Genomic DNA, 17,933 nt, shown 5'->3' with positions numbered 1-17,933 from the left:
CACAAAGATTAGAGTACACTAGAGCGATACCACTAAGATCCCATGATTATTCAGCATTTTTTAGTGTACGGCGGTGGAGTGCCTGGTGGTCTCTATTTCAACTGAAGATATGGAAGCTGATAAGTTTTTCTCTGAAGGTTTGGATGAGTGTGTTCTTTATGACACAATGTCTTCTCTGCCTGAGTAGTGATGGGAGCACAACAGCAAAAGGCACAGTCATTTATCAGTTCCTACACTACATCTCTTTAGCCAATGAAGTGCAGTGTGTTCACAGCAAAACTTAAAAATAGAAGCCGGTCTGCCTTGTCAAACAGACAAACAAAAATTAGAAGAAAGGGGGTCTAAGACAACAATGCAAAGGTGTATGATTTGTTCATATCTCACATATCTTCATATCGTCTTTAAACACTTACCTCTGAGTTAAGTCATATGTACCGTGCTCTGTAAATTATATATATATATACTTATTGTATACCCTCAACAACTGCATTTAAATTAAATTAACTAAGTGCTTGGAAATAAAATCAGAGGTGCTCCGGCTCCTAAGTCCTGGGCTTGGAACACCTGAGAAAACAAGCTCTTAATCAGTATACCTTTGATTTTTGCTGGCAGTAGGTGGTAAAATGTTCCAGGTACCAGCGACAGTTTAGCTCCTGAACTCCCAGCAGGGACAGCGCTCCAAGCCTAAGTGCAGCCAACAGAGCAGCCTCGTCCTGGGCCGACACCGCTTGATTCACCTGCCTTATTGCTGCTTGCACTGAAGACAGGAAAACAGAACAAACCAATTTAATGGAGTTTTTACATTTGTTTAACTCCACGTCCTCCACTGTATATTCAGAGTTCACAGATGTTCATATGCACCAACACAGTATAAGAGGTCTTTTTTCCATGCAAAAAGGAATTATCATTGCCAATATTTAGAGAGCAGGGCGGTCAGTGACCAATATATAATGCAGATATCATTTTGTTGTTGGTTTTTTTGCATCAGATGAAATGAGACACAAAATTTCTGAACTTAAGTGAACATTTATTGAACACTTATTGTCTGCATTGATCAATCTGTCTAGTGGTTGGCTATGATTTGCTGCACTAGAAATGTGGTTTTCAGAAAATTCCGCTGTCGTGCAGACGGCCCTAAAACACGTCACAGTTATACTTGCTTACTGTCCCAAAACAATCTCAAAGGACAAATCAGATAAATGATTTAGTTGAGAGAGTAGGAGTCAGGGATGCCCATAAAAAAACCTTTTCGAGCCCTGTTAGCTAGTTTGACTGGTTGAAGGCTTTTTACCATAATGAAGTCCGTCCATAGAATGGCAAAATTGCCTGCCTGCCTGCTGCAGATTTTTTCTATCTGCCTTGTGAGTCAAGGTATCGGCTAATGCTTATTTTGGCATTAATCAGTCAGTCACTACATTCATGGTACTTGACAGGATTTTGGAAGTACAGTATGTAAGTGTCATGTGAGAGGGAAAGCCCTTACTGTTGACAGAGTCAATGCAGCCCTGGATCTCCTGGTGAGTCAGCAACTCCTCATAGACATCTCTTTCTTCAGTAGCAATCGAAGAGCGCTAATTGAGGGAGACAAAGAAAAGGATATTTGGAATTCATGTCATTATAGCATATTTATTTTGTTTTTTCCCCCGACTCATACTGATGAAGTTGCATATTTCATATATCACATTTCTGCCATTAAGTTAAAATGGATGGCTCCTGCTTGTACAGTATTTGTAAAGAGAATGGGAGGCGAGATGCCGGATGGTGCGGAGGGTTTGTGTTTGGTGAAGTACAGCTGACACTGCAGCCACTGGAATGTGCTGGCAAGGCCTGTGGAGTGAGTGAGTGCAGGCAACCCCTTTCAGACCTCCGTGTGGAAATCTCCTCAGTTGTTATAGTTGTCAGTACTAGACGCTGCAGTCAGAAACATCGGTTCAGAGCAACATTCATGTTAAATTATTTGCATTAGGTCTCAACGTTTTATATTCTTCTATTTTGTCATTTCAGTTCCCTAAATAACTGTTCAATCCAAATACATCGGCATGCAACCCTGTTCTGTTCCCACCCTAGTTGGAATACAGAGGCAACATTGCATCCAGTAGCTATAATGGAAAGGTGTTTTTATTGGTGATGGCAATTTAATTCAATGTTACTGTTGATATTAGTGTTACTGAATACCTGATGAGTCCAAACAGCGATTAAAAATAGAAAGTGATTGGTGAGTAGGTGAGCAAAAGAGAAACTGATCAAACACAGTGAAAGTCTAATCAAGCCTCAAAAAAACACAGAAACACAAGAGGCCACTGAAGTGTTTGTTAGGCTTCTCACCCTTCCGGAGGACTGATCCTGCTTACGAGCCTTGGCCTGGCTCAGTGTGTCCTGGTAGTCTTGGGCAAGAGTTTCCTGGATATTCCTCAGCATTGCATTAGGATTATTCAGGGCTCCCATTGTCACAGACGTCTGACCTCTGTCAACCGCATCATTGATGGCAATCACAGCAGCATGCACTTAGGACAAGAGAGTGTGTGTGAACATTTGGAGTTGGTCAAAAACACAAACACAACACTAGTCGGCGATTTAGTAAGAACGTCAGGGGGCTTACAGGCAGCTTCATCCACTGAGAGTTCATTAGCCAGGATTCCTCCAATCTTACTGAAAGCTGGCATTTGAATGCCATACTTCTCCAGCTCACTCCTCATGTTACTGATCTCTTCCTCTAGAAGTCGGATATATACCAGTTGCAAAGGAAATTGTATTGTTAAAATGAAAATCATGATTCTCAAAACACTACCATTCTAAATATCTTGTTCATTTTCAGTATACAGTATGCCGTTTTTGTGATGATCTGTATAACTCTCAGACATGTTCATCGCCATACTTACTGTGTAAATCCTCACAAACACATTTTAGTTAACATTGAGAAAAAATAAAAACTGTTCATTTCTCTGTTTAACCCATGTTAGTAAAACCTGAGGTATACTCAGAACAACCCAATGTCAAAAGCTATTTCATAAATCTGGGGCACTTTTGAGCTTTTGTGCTATACTTCAGTTTTAGGAGAAAACACTGATTTGCACTGATGTTACCTGTGAAGGCGACTTTACCAAGGAGGTCCTGGATCTGTGGTGCAATGCCCAGTTTGTACAGGTACAAGCTGAAATAAACCACAAGATTTACACACACAAAAATGGGGAAGCGCGGATTGGCTTGGGAACATTCACATGTTCTATGGTCTTGTGGAGTATTGTTGCTCCTGGTGTACTTTAATGTCATGCTTACACCACAGGGGGGTAGTGTCGGTATTACAATAGGCACCACCTGACAGCAACTAGCCAGCTCAGTCCACAACTGAGCATGGAAATCAACAAGCAGGTGGCTGGAAACTTCATAAAACTTTCATCTTCCCGCAGGTACCTGATAAGTGGTAATGAATTATAGATATCTACAGCAGATCTGGCATCTGCACAGCTCTGAATGCAGCCGCTGTAGTAGCTGGTTATTCTGCCCGTTAGTCACAGTGTGTGTAAACATTAAATGCACTCTGTCCTTGGGACATAGGGGGCTTTAGGCAACTATCTAAACTCTGCTACAAAGGGTAATGTTTTAACATGCAGGCAGCTGATTCAGTCTGAGATACAAACACAGTAACAGCTGAGCGGGATTAATGGAGATGGCGATTACAAGCCACAGGGGTTACTGACAAGCAGCTGACTAGCTTGGAGCTCTCTCCAGATTGTGAGTCCCTCTTTCATTATTTCCATGTTTCTCTTCCTTTTAGACAACAAATTCAGCTCTACATATTTACCAATTTGTTTTAAGCGTTTTAAAATTTACTTGCAAGCTATGCCCTTTCCCCATTACATTGTGTTTCTGTGCAATTGTCCACTAAACTGAACATGGAGGAGCATCCGCTGCTTTGCCTCCATGTGTGTATGTGTTTGTGCCCAGGGAAGCAGAGCATTCACTGGGTCCTTGTGGGATGTAAGCTGGACTCTCAGGAAGGAAGAGCACGTGTGTGCATAAGGAGGGAAGGAAACTGATTCTCTCAGGACCAGACCGAAACACTACAACAGAAAAAACAATCCAAGCAAGCTCACATAACCACTCCCTAAATCTATGTTTGACTGACTAGATGGTTCAGATAGATAAAAACTGACCCTTTAGTTCATTCAAAGTCTTCTCAATGGAAAAAAGCCAAGGCCTGAAGTTGTAATTGTCCAGCCACCCACGTGACAGTAAGACCAACAACTTTTCTTTTGCAGTATTACAGCATTTTAAAAAAAAAAAAAAGGAGTTGAGCCCTGAAACACCAAATTCAATTTACCAAAAAGCCCCTAATTATATGATGTAACAATGTTGATAGAAGCACTGTACAGAGAGTGGTTATTCTCATTAAAGGTGTTTGAGCAAACGGGCAATTCGTGGACTGGAAGCATGTGAACATGCCACATTGCAGCAATAGCTGTCTATAGCTAGATGCATGGTGCTGTATTATATAGCCTTGACCTACTTAAGACAAATAATAAAAAAAGGCTGTGTTTGACAAGAAGCACTCCTTGCCCTACCTAGGTAGAAATTTCCAGTTCCTGTTTCATATCACTTAGTACTATTTCTGTTTTTGACATATAAATTAGAGGTTGAACTTAATGGGGAAAAAAGGCCATACACCACAGAGTAATAACACTGTTAGTCTCAGACATTTGTCATTCTACATACGAGCTGTCCTTAATGTCTGTAACTTGAATAAGCTGCTGTGTGGAAAGCAAAATAACGACTCAAACCAATCAAAGTCAAACCAAAGAGTGCAACAAAGTCTGCCATAACCACTTAGTGAAAGTAAATGGATCCAAATTAGAGAGTGAGTAACCTTTCAGTGGCAGAATATGAGCAGACTAAGAAGTCATCATTTAAAGAAAAATACAATGCTTGCTTAATCTAATCTGCCCATTATTTCATAGTTTAGTTCCAACTATCAGATACCAGTACTTGGCTTTAACGTCCTCTACAACAAATAGCAGTTTAGTCCATAGGTTTTCATATCTTCTTTGGGAGTAAAATTAAATGTGACATTCAGGTGTGGCACCTCGAGGAAAAAAGCAACTCCCTGCCATTGCACAAACAAAAGACTGTAGAGATGAGTGAGCAATTTTGCTGTCGTAAGTGAGAAATGCATGAAGACAGTAAAGTGAAAAACCACTATGTTTTTGGAATCGTTTTATTCTTACCTTAGTGCGTGTATGCAGTATACCACCTTGGGCATGTTTTTGCGGTCATACACATCTGTTGTTTCAGGATAGAATATCTGAAAGCAGAAACCACAAGAAGTTACTCTTCTTTTATCACAGTCTCTTTTTTACGCTGCAGTTAACATTTTTAATTTCTCCACATTAACATTTTAACCTAAGATGAAAAAGAAGGAACACCTGTAAAATATAACGGGATTGCACTGCAATAAATGTTACCTTTATAAAGCACATTATTGTTTAATGCTCATGGTACATTGTCCGACTTCTTTTCAAATAGACATCTTACAGATCCTGAATGCTACACCTAAATACTGCTCTCAAGATCATGATTTTGCTCTGGAATGGTGTAATAGAAAAAGCTAAAGATAAGGTTTCATTATCAGAGTGACAATAAAAAAGATCTAAAAGGTTGGCACAGAAATAAGAGGGTATTCATTTTACCTCAATTTAATTACCAGGATACACCTCTGTGAAGTCTTTTGTGTCATCTCGTTAATTATTCAATGAGGTTAATACTGTTCTGTGAGAGCTGCACATTACAATTTCATCTGTTTGTGTCATTCTTACAGATGCATGCTGTGTGTGTGCAGTATGTGAATCATGGATGAAGAAGAAGTTTAAAAAGTACTGGTACACAAGTCTTCTATTAAAGCCTCAAATCGAGCTGGTTAATGTTTCCTGATCACGGTGTGGTGCGGTGCTGGACAGTGTCGTAGGCAGTGGTGAGGTTTATGAAAGTTGCTCCGGTAATGAGTTTGCACTCAAAAACATCCTCAATGTGTTAGGTGAGGTTAAGAAGCTGCCTGGCACAGGAGCAGCCAGCGCGATAGTAAACTTGGGGTCTAAAAGTTGCATAAGGCGTTAGAGTAGTAGCCTCTTGTCGAGCTTGTAGGTGATGCAGAGGAGGAAAATGGGTCTGCAGCTCTTTGGGGATGATGGGTCCTTTCCAGGTAGGTCCGACAGTCTTGGCCTTTCACCATAGTGAAAAGACACTATATTGTCAAATAATACCCAACTTAAAGCAATAAAAAAAAAAAACTTTCTCATAAGTTTTAGAAAGTGAATCTGCTACAAATAACTAAAGTCTTGGTGACTCTGCCTTCCTAAAACACAACTCATGTCTTTCATGATTACACACATATCTGATCGATTAGTATGCTGACATCACAAGTTGGACTTTTGCATTAACTTGAGTCATGCCGTCTTTCCAGTCCTTCAGCTTGTTTACTGTATTTGTTTTTCCTTAATGGAATTCCCGAGAGATGCTCAAGTGATATTTTTTATTTAAACTCTATTCACTCTTTTAAAAAAATCCGTAATTAATCTGCCAATAGGGTTCTTCCTGTAACAAATGTAAAGGACTGACTGACTGACTATTCAAATGGCTCAGCAGACTGAACATGCTTGTATGCATGTTTGTAAAACAGGGAGTATGTGTCTGCATTACTGATGGCAGAGCAAGCTTCTTACCTTGGGGAGACCTACTGACTCCATGGCTCTGAGCCACTGCACTGTGTTGTCGGTGTGTCTGAAGTGCAGTCCTTTGCTCTGAAGATGAAAACAGGAGCACAAACATAAATGTAGCAATACAATTATGAGAAAGTGCAGGAAAACCTGAAAACAACCTGAAAAACAGTCATTAAAAGCTTGTTTGCCCAAATAATGCTGTAATATAAGTAACCAAGCCTATCATCAGTGGCCTTAAAATGTGCAGCTGAGCAGGTCTGATACCTAAAAACTGCATGCTAAATCCTGAACTTATCATTGCATCTAACAGTCTGCTCAGGTTTATTCAGAACATGTCAGAGAAAAATAAAATCAAGCTCAAAGTCCAGACATGTTTCTAGCAGGCCCGAACATTCACCTGCCACCTTTTGCCTTTTCCTGTGTGAAACTGTCAGGAAGTCCCGGAAAAGATCTAAAAACTAACTCCTATAATGTAAGCTGGTGAAAATGCAAATGTAGTATGACCTAACATAAAAAGGGAAGTTGGGAGAAGTTTAAAGGCAGAATGGAAGACTGGAAGTGTACCTTATAGCGAGCCTGATCTCTGTCGTAGATCCTTTTCTGAGACACCATTTTGGGGGCAAAAAAATTGGCAAGTTTGCCAAGGTAGACACCATTCCTCAGTCCCTCCTCCAGTTCTGTGGTAGGGGGCAAGTCCTCCTCTAGACAGGCCTCCATCCACCTGAGAGTACACAAATATCAACCTCAGAGGAGGCAGGGGATTTCCATAAGCATCTCTAATTAATGTGCAGCTTTGCAAACAAACTGGCCTCAGTGGAAACACTCAGAGGTAGTTATTCAATTTAAATTTTAAAATAAACTACTAATAATTAAAATCTAAGCAAGAATGTTTGCTTAGATTGTGGCATAAAACTGAAAAGTGGATACCATTATCTTCTTGGTGAATATAAATACAGATGAGAAGAAACTACTATCAGCAGTATTAGGGACTTACTGTATAGTAAGAGCTAGACTGGCCACAGTAAATTTCCAGTTAAATCACCAGGACCATTAAAGTCACGGGTCTCTCCGTAATATTAAACAGCATGCTATGGTTACATTCACAGTATAAACAAACATCAGTCCACTCTGTTTACCCTGCCATCATAGATCTACTACAGCGTGCAGTGAAATTTATGAGGTGGCTGAATGCCTGCGTGTAGTCAGCAGGTCAATATTGGCTTTTCCTACACCTGCTGCCGTTCTGATGCCAGCAAAAACTAAAGACAGTGGGTCAAGAGCACAAAGATAAATCATAATAAAAAATAATGTGTTGCTTCCATTTGTGGCATTTACAGTACTCTACAGTAGAGTAGGAAGAAGATCTGCATGAAAAACCTATGATGACTGTCTCTGAACATACTGTTGGTGGGACAATAGAATAGAGTTTATTTTCAAAGTAAGCAAATTTACCACCTTTAAATTACTTTCTGCGGGATCAACTCAAATCTTGACTCGTCCACTGGCTAACAAAATCACTTAGTTTATTAAAGAGCAATAGTTTGTGTAGACAAGAGAGCATTAGCTTTAGCCTGAAAATAAATGAATACTTAGCTGTGATTTTATTGCATTAGTTTTGATAAGACAACACAGGGCTACCAAGCTCCAGATATGTACAATATTTATTATTGGTGTCAATGCTGCTCTAATTAAATGAAATGTATTTGGTTAACAGAGCAACAAAGTAGTCTGTAGGCCAGTGAAAACTGGGCATTGTTACAGGCAGCACCCACACTGAGCCCAGCATGCTTTAGGAAGGGGGCTGGGGACAGACTTACAGTACACTTTGAGTTTTGGGACCAGGGAAATTTTAGACTTAGACTTCTCTTTATTGATACCTTTGGGGTGACTCCTGCAAGGAAATTGAATTTCCAACAGCTTATAAAAACACAAGGGAGGTATATAAAAAAAAAACAGTATAAGATATCCAATAAACTCTTAGCTAAATAAATACAGAACGTTTATATATATAAAAAAAAACCAACAATAAAGTAAACAAACTCTTAGTTGAATATATATGAGGTAGAAGTAGAATACAGGTAAAATAAAATTAATATAAAAATGAAATCAGATAAATTAAATGTAGAGGAAATGTATGATAAAATATGTATGACTGTATATGATAGAAATGAGAAGGAAATTTTAATTATTGCACTTAAGTGGTGGATTAAGGTATTGCACAAAAAAAAGAAGATAAGTGCCTAGGTATGTATGAGTAGATTATTAATTGCACGGTGAGTGGATTACTTTTCAAGTGGACATATCAGGTTAAAGAGGTAAAAACGTGAGCAAGATGTCTAATACTACATTTATCAGCCTACTGATCACTCTGCAAGACAACAGTGTCTTATAGAATAGGTGATTTTCTAGCTCTACAAGGGATGAACACTGACATGTTAGAAACTTAAAACTGAATAGAGCATATCCAGCTCATGTTGAAATGTTGACCTTCTTTCAGACTGATGAAATTTCCCTTTAAAACGTTATTAGCAGAGCGGTGACTGCAAGTCTATTCCAAGATATGTTAGGAAAAATCCATTCCAAAGAGCGAGTGAATGATTTGTGAGCATGGTGAATCATCATGGTCTGAAAATCTGTTACACATTATCTTACTGCCTGGACGTGACACCGTATTTACCACCATGGCTACACAATTGTCCTGATCATTCAACTCAAGTTTTTATCTATTTGCTCATCATCCTAGAATAGAATATATCCTTAATCCAGGGTAGAGTGCTCAGTGACTTAGCTTCCTTATGTGTTTTCTTTATAGGTTTCAACCATACCAGCAGCTCCTACCTTTCTGTGTGCAAGCAATAAAGTGTTCTCTCCCACATGCATGCGCGCACAGACACCTTGTTTAGGTTAATTAAGGTCGTGTGGGTGCTCAAAGGATTCAGTCTGACAAAATATGTGTCAGCACATTAAAGGACAACCACAACACACTTTGTGCCGTCAACACAAACCCAGTGGAGAGTGTAGGCTAGGCACCTTGAGGCATAAAACATTCTCGTATCCACTCATGTCAGCTAATGCTGCAGATCATGCACGAAGAAAACCTCCACCATACTTTGGTGTTTCATATAATTGAAAGTCCAGATAGTCACATTTTCTTTGTAATATTACTTCCATCTTAAACCATGAAGGTGTTAATTTAACAAATAGTGGAATAAGCTACTTCTTTCTGTGGAATATTTTTTTAAATATGATTTCTCCCCATATGAGGAATGCATACATTTACGGGCTCTAGTCAAAGCTCAGGTTTATGGATCAAAAGGGATCAAGAAAGAAGTATCTGGCTCATCTGCACTTTATCAAAGATTTAAAAATCCGGTATTGTGTAAACTTAAGTAGAGCTGCATCAGTTAGTTGTTAGCGGAAAAATTGATTAATCGATTCACTGATTGACAAAAAATTACAATATTGATAGTTAATTAATCTTTTAAGCAAATGATCAAGCAAAAATGGCAAGCATTTTATAGTACCTGCTCCTCAAATGTTAAAATTTACTGCCTTTCTTATTTTACGTAAGAGAAAATGTAATATTTTGGGGTATTTGGCTATTGATCTGACAAAACAAGTCTTATATACTAAATGACTAAGCAATACATCGAATAAGCAGGAAATATTTGGAAGATTAACTGATCATGAAAATAATCATTAAACTGAAAGAAGCTAACATCCGATCTTCAATATCAAGCAGGCAAGCATTCTTTGCCTGGCATCATGCTATACTACCAGTAAAGCCCCAGCCCAACCATAACGTTTCATGTCAGGAAACACCCATTTGGCTCTGAATGATTATGAAACAGATACAGATACACAAGCACTGCACAGACATGGGCATGCAATGTAGTGGATGAGGCCAACCAGATCAAAGCCACAGATGCAGATCAAAATCCAGACAAATTGTTGATTCTTTTAACTTTTATATCTCCATAAAAGTGACATATTAATAGAGATCATGTACGATCAAATGTAGATTATAGTCAAGCTAACTGAGAAACTAAAAAAGATCTGTTTGGCGGGAACATAGTCAAAAGAACATCCTGCATGGGTAACGAAATTCTCCTGTGAAACTTTACTTCCTGTACTTAAAACAATGTTGGAGGAACTTGTCTCCTGAAGCAGGACAGGCTAGCACTCCTGTTTACAACCCTCCAAAGCAGGCCTTCCTGTCATTGTCCAATCTGCGACTCACGGGGCAAAACAGAACACAGCTTTCTGGACTCTGGGAATTAAATATGCACCACATCAACAAATTGTTAGTGTTCTACACCACTTTGCTTTCAGCTACAGTATTTCTGGCTACAGACAGTAGTGTCTTCTGAAAGCTGACGTCATGTAGCTCAGTCATGCTGGTCATGAGTTTGTGTTTGTGTGGCTGGCTGTCAGGGAAATGAGAGAAATGTAGTATATGTGGTGGAGTAGGGTGTGTCTGAAAATGAGGATAATATTCTTGACTGAAAAAACACAGGCTCTAGATATCCTGGGGTAGACTTGGATCAAAGTAAACAGAAAGAGTTCCTGTCCAAAAAAAAAAGCTACAAATTAAACCATCAACTGTTTACTCTCCGGTGAGGGTACAAAGTCTCATTACAGAAACTACCACGTGTGTAAAGTATGTGTTTTGTCTGAGGGTGTGTCTATCAACTGACATCCCCAACAACAGTTAGACTATAGCAAACTCCCTAGTGCACTTAAGGGAACTTTGAACAACAAAACATGTGGACACTCCACTACGTAATATAAGAACTCAAATATGATCAAATATGACGGTCCATATGTGAAATAAACCATCAGAAAATTAACCAATAAAATTAGATCTGCATGAACTATTAATACTATTCTGCAGTTGACCTAATGTCATTTAAGGTACTGAAAGCAAAGTAACTGTTCTTAAAACAAAGTTGTCTCTTCCCGTTGTGTCACACATTGTTCTCAGTGAGGATGTTTTTATTGGAACTGCAGGTTGCTATTTATTTGTTCATGCCGCGCGGCTGTAGTGCATCGGACAAAGGTTACAGTTTTTAACAAGAGGACATTTTGACAATGACCTTAAAGTTAACAAGGAATCTAAAACTAACTGGACTGGGCTTTATTTAGTTGATAGAGGTCAAGTAAACACAAAAACAAAAAGAGCTGTTCTAGCCTGTCTGTTTATCATTTTGGAAAGTCACATTTGGAAAAGTACGTACATAATTCCTGAATTTCATGTACCTGGTTGAGTTTCTGGTGTTGTGCATGTCACTGTGGTTTCACATGGTTCACTGGGACACAAAGATATTGTTGATATCATCATCCTGTGCTTTTCCTGCTATGAAAAGTCAGAAAGTCCACTTTAAAAAATGCCTTCACTGATGAAGCAGATCAGAACTGAATGTCCTTTTTTATGTCACTAAATATTTAATAAGTTCACTGCTGGAAACTGTACGTGTCATTTATGAGTTAAACAAAGAATGACAGTCATCTTGCCATCTAAAATGAAATAACATCTGATTCTCCAATACCTATGGATAATGAAGAGATCATAACCCAGGCCCAGTAAAAGATATTCTTCTACATGGTTGCCTTGTTTTAGTGACTGCTGACTCCTGACCCTAGAGAATGCAACCTAATCCCATGCTCTCTGTGGGTGACGGCTTCATTAGCAGCTTTCTTAATCCTAATTAAATTTGACACCTTTCCCAGAATAGAGGCTCCTTTCCACAATTTACAGCAGTGTAGAAAAGTCAGTAGCCCAGGGATGCAATAACAGGAAACTAGAAAGTGAAAGTGTGAGCCCATGTGTATGTGAGAGTGAAATAGTGATCATTTTGAGGTTGCCTGTGGAGTATATAGCACCTGTTCCTTAAACTGCATCTGTGCAGCTGAGTTAGCTTTCCATTAAAGTTTTTCGGCTCACTAAAAAGAAGAAAAGCACACAACAATTTGGACGTCGCCCAATTATGATGGATGACTGAATCTGTGCTTACTCTAGCCTGCATGTCCTTGTAGACCCTTATTATCCTGTGACATAAGCAGATAATGCAGGCTGTTCATAAAGTCTTTACTGAGTCAAAGTGCACATACAGCTGTCAAACAATAATCTGTCAGGAAATGCTGATGTAAATGAGGCTGCACATACTCATATAAATAGTGTTTCCTGAAAAGAAGCATGATTGCTGAATCACAATTGGGCTCAAACATTTATCCATCATGGAAATCAATCTTTCTGTGACTGGGCCAGGTTGTCACAAAATCAGTGTGTTAAAAAGAGGCATAGTTGCACTTCCTGTTCCTTCCTGCTCGGATGGACGTCCTCGTGAAGAAGACAGGAAGTGGTTTAGTTCTAGATTTGCTCAGGCACCTCACAAGAATGAGTCTTCAAATGGTTTATGTTGTCTTTAGAATAACTTACTTTTCAAAGAGTCTTTTGGAAATCATCACAAGCCTTTATTAACAAAACTTGCTGAGAAAGATCTGCAAACCATCTAGATGTTTTGTTTTTCCTTTGCTTATTTTTAAGCGATCAGTGGAAAGAGGGCCACTCCTTCCACTAAATCCTCCTGCGTCTCAATCACACACGTTCTCATGAATGCTTACAGCTCTGTGTCTTCATCTCACGTGGGGGTTGGTTCTGCCTTTATGTGTCATTACAGTTCCGAGCTACTACAACAATCACACACTGCTTTGTTCTCTTATCTATCATTTTCCCCCTCACTTTCGTCAGCTTTCCATCACTTCATTTTTCAACCACTCCCTCCTGTTATCTGCGTAATGATGTTCATTCAACACACAGACTTGTAATACAAAACTGTTCTAGATGGACATTGAACAAACCTAATCCTTCACCAAAGAACAAACCCAATGTGATTCCTCTGAACTCTGCGTTGTGACAGAGTAAATACTATAAAAAAAAAAAAAGTGGCTGCCTTTGGTCAGCATCTGCCATTAAGCTCCTATTATCTTTAAGGTTTTTTCCCTTCATCCCTTCCCTCCTTCATGTCAGGCCTCATCCAGTCTTACCGTTTGGCCTCCTCCAGGTGACACAGGTACTCGTAGGCGATGTTCTGTCGTCTCCTCTCGTCCATTTCCTCTGCTGACAGCCTCTCATCGTCTTGAATGGCTGGAAAAGGCATGCAAATTCAAAATTATGTAATTGTTTTCATATTTTCCCTCTCATTGGTCTTAATTACACAATTAAAGTAGGTCTGGGGTAAAATTATGATATATCAATTAAGTATATTGTATGATGTCACAAAATGGAAAATGTAAACAAAGGTCATATTGAAACATAATATATTCATAGCAGGACCTGTGTTCCACTGTCATTCATTACATGAGACCGAACCTTTTATGAGTGAAAAAGAAAAACTTAAATAAGAATTTTAGATATTCTAATTGGATCTTGTTCCTTCATCTAAAACACACAGGACTGTACAACACAACATTATTGTTGAAGGGTATTTCCATTAACTGTTGGGATCTTGCATACTCTGGAAACTGTAATACAGCCCATGCCCCATTCAACCCTTGTTTGAGGGAGATGAAATGGTCACGTCAAAGTGGCCTTAGTGGGGTGCCCGACTGACAAGTGACTTCTGCTGAGAGTTGACCTTTACCTGCAGCTTAATGAGATCTCCTCCCCCAGACACTTCTTACCCCACTGTAATCCAATCAAATCTCTTTATTTCTGGCTGAGTGAAGGGACAATCTCAGGTCAGGGGGCTCAGATTAAGACCAGAGCTTTCTCCCACTGGACCAAACACCATTATACTGGGTTTGAGTACAGGTTAGTGGAGATTTCAAATTCTGTATTAGGTGTAAAATACCAAGTAAGACTGAAAAACTGAAATACTATATAGACGTCTGAGTCAGAGCTCTGTGCATGAGTCGTATGAATATTAATTTATTAATTGAAATTAAACTGGTTAAACCTGTCAATTGATTAGCCTAAACAATCTCATTTTAATTCCCAGGAGGAGGGCAGAAAATGACTCCAGCCTTAGTTATTCTTCCGCCAGTTTAAAATAACTTATATTAATGACATCAGTTCAGCGGTTTAAAATATTCTGACTGATCAAAGTCATAGATCTGCCATTTCTTCTTAGTGCTATAAAGTTTTTTAGAGAATTTTAAGCCTGTAAAATGTACAGCTTATTTATTGAGTTTGGAACTGCAATGGGGAGTCCAAGATCATTTCCCCCACGGCAACATTAAAGTGCATATTTATTTATCTTATTATTGTGTTTGAACCTTTTTCCATGAGTATTTTTTTTTTGTCTCGTGATGACTATCCTGTGTCTTCTATTGCACTGATCAGAAGTAGCACTCCAAATTTTGTTGTATTCTACTGTATATGATGCCAATAAAGACTCTCTCTTCTACTCTATTCTATTCTATTCAACTCAATCCTGCCTCTAGAAGCTAGTCTGAATTCTTAAAAACTCTCAGACACTTAAATTCTGCCTGTTCATAAGCCACCTGCACAGACATTATCAACAACAGAAAATGTGGTGTTTTCCAGCCTCTTGAGTGAAATGCTTTAAGGCTCCATAAGCACAGTATCTGGTCATCTACCCATTGATCAGTGGCCCAGCTGTGCAGCTGTGACATGGATGCAAATGTGTATGAACACTCATGTCAGAGGTAGCAACAGCGGAGCCCCAGTGCAGCCATTACACACTACCTCCTCTACTGACTCACTCACACACTTCCTGGAAGAGTCTGTCTGCACTCTTGCATTGAGTGTTATATTTAACCCTCAGGATGAGTTTTTTGCCATTGTGTGTCACAGGATCACCGGACCTAAGTTATGGGCTCCATGATGGGGTGTTGGGGTGGATGGGGGGTGCCAAAGGGGACATACAAATCAAGACCAACTTGGCTTTTGGTTTGCTCCATTTCACAGGCAAACTCATAAACTGAGGTTAGTCATTTATTGAAATTAATCCGAGGGAATGACTTTGCTTTGGTTCGATAACAGCCCTTGTAAGTTAAAAAAGCACCCAGGGGCACTGTCACTTAGGAAAACCTTGGCTTGATGACAGGCAAACATATTCAAGATGGCTTGTTTGTTCCTTTGACTGTTCCTTATCTCCCAGCCTTTGCACTAAACTATTCATTATTTGTGCTTGTTTTTCTAGGGACACACCTATTTTGGATGCACAGTAGCAACTGTTCAGTAACACGGCATAAGACAGGGCGGCTTGCATGCAGAATAAAAGACAGCTGGTCAATAAAATTCAATGGGCCAAGTCAAAGAAGACAAAAGATTGCACTGATGACATAATTGATTGGCGTTATCTCTCAAAGTTGCACTTTGCCCACAGATGTTGGTCAGTGACGAGATACAGTCAACTGTCTTTGTGAAGTATTTTGCAGACTTTAGATGTGATTATTTATATCAGTTACATTCTTAACATACTAATGTGGTCAGTTACAGATTTCTTAGCAGCAGCAAAATCACCGGTTAATGGTTAACCTATGAGAAAATGCCTTATGTGTAGACAGGCTGATTAAATAAATAGATAATCACTGTGGTGCAGTAGGGGGCACTTTGAAGGAAAAGTACAATTAAAAATGTTCCTGGGACGTTTAGAGGTGTTTGCAGCCCCCTAAACCTTTAAAAACAAACACAGCATGGACCCTGAACGTACCAATGTTGTACAGCTTTAATTTAACAACCAGGTTGTGAGTAGTTCACCTAAAAACCTCTTCCTTTTACAGTGTGTGTTCTCTCGTTCTCTTCAGACCACTTTTCATTTCTATTTTGCCCACATTGGCAGGGATAGACACACCTACTACAGGTATCCTGCTGCTCAGAGGAGCCAGGTGCTGCTCAACCACCTGTTGCTCATCAGACATCCATGTGACGGCACCTTCCCTCAGCTCGTGTTCATCCTCTGCCCCTCATAATAACCAAGCAAACACTAGGAGTTAAGAGCAAAAACCGTGTGGTAAAGGTGCCACTTACTTCCATAACGTGGCTTTTGTAGAGCTGCGGTTTCTTCATGGTGCATCTTGCGTCGTTTCCTCCACTTGTGGACTCCTCTGAACTGGAAATAACTTCACTTCAGCCCGAAAGCTAACGTTACAGCAGCCAGCCAGCAGCAATGTGCCGCGCCTCTCAGGATATATTGATATAAATTTTAAAAAAAAACGACTTTGCTAACTGGTAAAAAAAAAAAAAAAAATGCAGAAAATGGGGAACAACAGTATTCAAAAGTTACATGAAAGCGCCAACTGTCACTCGCGGCTGCAGACAATCCCCATGGTGCGCACGTCTTTGACTCTTGAACAGTGTTTGTGTTATCTTGCCCCGACTACGCTCTGAAGTGAAATGATTGACGGGACAGGAGAAGGAGCTTTAGCACCTTGCACCACCTGCTGGTCAAAGGTGGCTCATGCTGCATTCAATGCCACTGCGGAAAATGGTAAATACCGACACACTGCACGGTGGAACTTTATTCTTATGTTCTGTCTGTTTTATTTGATGTGCATTTTTATTGTGCATACGCCCTTTTATAGTGCTCTGTGTTTCTTTTATGTCTTTATATATTGTCCTCATCTTAAGACCCCTCTGTACAGCACCTCACATAGAGGCAGTTATATTCCTGAGGGAATTACCAAAACCTAGGAAATAAACAGAATAAAGTAGTAACTGAGAACCGCCCACACCTCAGATAAATGGCCGTTTAAAATGTTTCCATATGAATGGCATTTATAGTCTACAAATAAGAATGTCAGTTGAAGCTATTATTGTATTTCAAAAATGTATTAAAATAATCTTAACATCAAAGTAAACTTTGGGGTATTTTTTTTTACGTGACATCCACTTATATGTATAAATAGCATTTGTATAAATGAACCCAGTGTAACATAAATCGGTAAATCATTTCAATACCTAAATTCCTCCACTAGATAGCAGCATTAGTTTGAGTTTCCTAATGGAGGTTGCAAATGAAACATAACCACATACAGGGTTTTTCTGCATAAAACCTACTTACACTGAACTACCTAATATACTGAGAATACAAATGAGGTATGTGCCTCATTATTTTCAAGCAGACTAAACATTTGAAACAGTATTGTACTATACCATTTAACGGCACCCCTATCTACAGCTTCCAAAATGACAATAATGTTGAACTAACACCTACAGTATATCACTGTTTCAAAAGAAACTGCACATCATAACCT

At 39.3% G+C, this 17,933-nt stretch overlaps 1 protein-coding gene across 1 annotated transcript in view; it reads right to left on the bottom strand.

Annotated features, from left to right (window-relative positions):
* iqgap2 (IQ motif containing GTPase activating protein 2) overlaps positions 1–17,007 on the bottom strand; it is a 34,731-nt gene extending 17,724 nt beyond the window's left edge. Inside the window, exons 1-10 of the mRNA XM_083911915.1 lie at positions 16,708–17,007; positions 13,758–13,857; positions 7,275–7,431; positions 6,714–6,791; positions 5,223–5,299; positions 3,084–3,151; positions 2,600–2,713; positions 2,326–2,504; positions 1,484–1,571; positions 594–757 (exon numbers count right to left, since the gene is read on the bottom strand). Of these exons, the coding sequence (XP_083768041.1) occupies positions 594–757; positions 1,484–1,571; positions 2,326–2,504; positions 2,600–2,713; positions 3,084–3,151; positions 5,223–5,299; positions 6,714–6,791; positions 7,275–7,431; positions 13,758–13,857; positions 16,708–16,753 (1,071 nt within the window). The 5' untranslated portion in view covers positions 16,754–17,007. The remainder of the gene's footprint in view (positions 1–593; positions 758–1,483; positions 1,572–2,325; positions 2,505–2,599; positions 2,714–3,083; positions 3,152–5,222; positions 5,300–6,713; positions 6,792–7,274; positions 7,432–13,757; positions 13,858–16,707) is intronic.
* Between the last annotated feature and the right edge of the window lie 926 nt (positions 17,008–17,933).

This window comes from Echiichthys vipera (genome assembly GCF_963691815.1).
Source record: "Echiichthys vipera genome assembly, chromosome: 4".
NCBI classification, from domain to species: domain Eukaryota; kingdom Metazoa; phylum Chordata; class Actinopteri; order Perciformes; family Trachinidae; genus Echiichthys; species Echiichthys vipera.
Note: the sequence above shows the minus strand (reverse complement) of the source record. Positions and strands in the feature narration are given on the sequence as shown.